Source organism: Nothobranchius furzeri, chromosome 17 (genome assembly GCF_043380555.1).
Source record: "Nothobranchius furzeri strain GRZ-AD chromosome 17, NfurGRZ-RIMD1, whole genome shotgun sequence".
In the NCBI taxonomy this organism is placed as follows: Eukaryota; Metazoa; Chordata; class Actinopteri; order Cyprinodontiformes; family Nothobranchiidae; genus Nothobranchius; species Nothobranchius furzeri.
The window spans coordinates 29,283,617-29,286,116 of NC_091757.1; the positions used below are offsets into that span (position 1 = coordinate 29,283,617).

The window sequence follows — 2,500 nt, forward strand, 5'->3', positions numbered from 1 at the left end:
GTTTTTGTAGTTTCCCTCCCCCTAGAATATTAGTTTATTTTGCTGCTCATCTTGTCTTTAGGTTTTTTACTCTTACTCTTAGGTCATGTTAGTTTCCTCCCTGATTAGTTAATTGGTTTCACCTGCTTCTCTCTCCACACACCTGCAGCCCATCTGCCTCCCATCATGCCCCAGTGTATTCAAGCCCTGTCTTGTCTCAGTGCCTTGTCGGTTTTTTTTATTTATTATTTTTTATACGCTCTTACTCCGACTCACACTCCAGCACAGTAGGTGGCGGAAATGCACCTAGAAGTTAGATGCCACCCACCAATAAACAAGAAGAAGAAGTGTCTTGTCGGTCCATTGTTTGTGTGTCAGCATTGTTTTGTGCTCCATGTGAGCTTTCGTATCTTGTCTCCATGTTTGGTGCTCTAAGTGAGCTTTTGTCACCTCGCCTCTAGGTTTTGTGCTCTGTGTGAGCTTTCGTTCTCCTGGTACTCAGGATTTTGTTTTTGGCTTCCTGCGTTTTTTGGATTTTGGTTCATCTCCTTAAATAAAAGGATTTTACTTTTAAACGCTCCTGCTTCGTGTCATCTGGGGTATCTGCATCTTGGGTCCTAACAACCTCCCTGTTCTCAATGTGACAGCGTCTCCTCTGTTCACCATTGTCTAAGACATTCACTGTGCATGTCATCTGTTGGGGCCTTGTCCTTGATGTACTTATGGATCTTGGATGTTTCATCCTGGCCAGTGGCTCTTACACTCACTAGACCTCGGCCTCCTTCCTTACGGCTAGTGTACAATCTCTGGGTGCTGGATTTGGGATGGAAACCTCTATGCATAGTTAGGAGCTTCCATGTCTTAACATCTGTGATCTGTATTTCTTCCTTCAGCCAGATTATTATTCCTGCAGGATATCTGATTACTGGCAGGATGTAGCTGTTTATTGTGCAGATCTTGTTCTTGCCATTGAGGTGACTTCTTAGGACTTGCCTTACTCGTTGTAGGTATTTGGCTGTGGCTCCTTTCCTTGAAGCTTCATCAAGGTTGCCATTTGCTTGTGGGATACTGAGGTACCTGTAGCTGGGGGGTTGTAGGACTCTAAGAAGGTTCAATGCAAATGCATTTACAATTTTATCATTTAAAATGTTTAAAGCTGACAGCAGCAGCCACCCTAACCTGGGTTCACCCAAAACAGGGAATCAGTGATACAAGTGCATGGTATGATTCATTACTTTCAGCACTATTGTTATTTTCTGAGAGTTTCTGAGAGAAGTTTTTTATACTCTTTAATTATATATATTTTTTTCTTCATAGCTAGGAAAATAAACCTTACAGAAGACATTAAACAACAAAAAATAAAATGTTTTATATACATTTCAAAGGCAAATTAACCGTGGCATTTGCATGCATTCAATTTTTTTCCATTTGAATTCAAACAATGTCATGGTTAGTCTTAATTCACTCATAATTCTTTTCATAGAGTGTTTTTCCAAAATCTCCACTCATTGACACTCGGATATCATTTGACTCTGAAGCTAATTCAGTTATAATTTTCTTGCTGGCTACCAGCATATCTTTGTACAGGTGTTGTCCTCCCATCAGATGTCTGACTGTGACACCAAACCCAGATATAAAGTTTGTGGCTTCTTAATTTCATATCCAGAAGTCTTTCACCATTAGACACCGATTGTTAACCAAAGACTTCAAAACAAAGATCGTGTCACATAAGAGTGGCTCTCCGAGTCTGTGCTGGGGATGACTCAGCTACTACTGCACCACATTTTTACTCCCATCTGTGAAACTGTTTGATTTAATTTTGTTTACTTATTGGGCAGAAATAGATAATACATACGGTTTGAAGATGGTGTGTGTGTGTGTGTGTGTAGATGTGGAAGTGATCCAGATTGAACCCATGTTGAATAAGAGCAACCACTAACATGAACTTGTGTATTGTTGCCAATAATTACTCCCATTGACCATTCCTGATTGTGATTTTCTTCCCTCTTTCTGCCTCACAGACATGATGATGGTGACGCCCATCAACGACCTGCATGGGTGGGAGCCGAGCAGCATGGTGAAGGGGGAGAGGTTGATGCGCTGCAAGCTAGCCAGCACCCACCGGCTGTTCGACCTTTATGGCTGGGCCCAGATCAGCCAAACGTCTCTCACGGTTAGTTTTAATGGTTTATGTTCCGTCATATTTGACTTTAGCCCACTTGTCTCACAGATGTCTCTTCTCTACTCTGTCAGCTGCGGGTGAGTAAAGAACAAGAACACTTCTTGGTGCTTCCAGATGGTTTGTCCTACAGTGAGGTGACTGGATCCAGTCTAGTGAGTGAGGACTTGGGTTGATTAAACGATTAAGGACCTGGCCTAGTCAGACGGGATGCTGATTGGGCTGTGCTTTCCACAGGTAAAGGTGAATCTCCTGGGTGAGGTTGTGGAGAAAGGCAGCACCAACCTACAGGTAGACACGGACAAGTTCAGTCTACACTCAGCCATCTACTCGGCCCGGCCT

General features: G+C 42.7%; 1 protein-coding gene across 18 annotated transcripts in view; it reads left to right on the plus strand.

The window, feature by feature from the left end:
* add2 (adducin 2 (beta)) overlaps window positions 1–2,500 on the plus strand; it is a 40,972-nt gene that overhangs the window by 26,317 nt on the left and 12,155 nt on the right. For all 18 annotated transcript variants that reach the window (XM_070546386.1, XM_015971927.3, XM_015971934.3 and 15 more), the window contains 3 exons: window positions 2,001–2,152; window positions 2,233–2,313; window positions 2,396–2,500. The exon at window positions 2,396–2,500 is cut by the window's right edge and continues 45 nt beyond it. In XM_070546386.1, coding sequence (XP_070402487.1) covers window positions 2,001–2,152; window positions 2,233–2,313; window positions 2,396–2,500 — 338 coding nt within the window. The remainder of the gene's footprint in view (window positions 1–2,000; window positions 2,153–2,232; window positions 2,314–2,395) is intronic.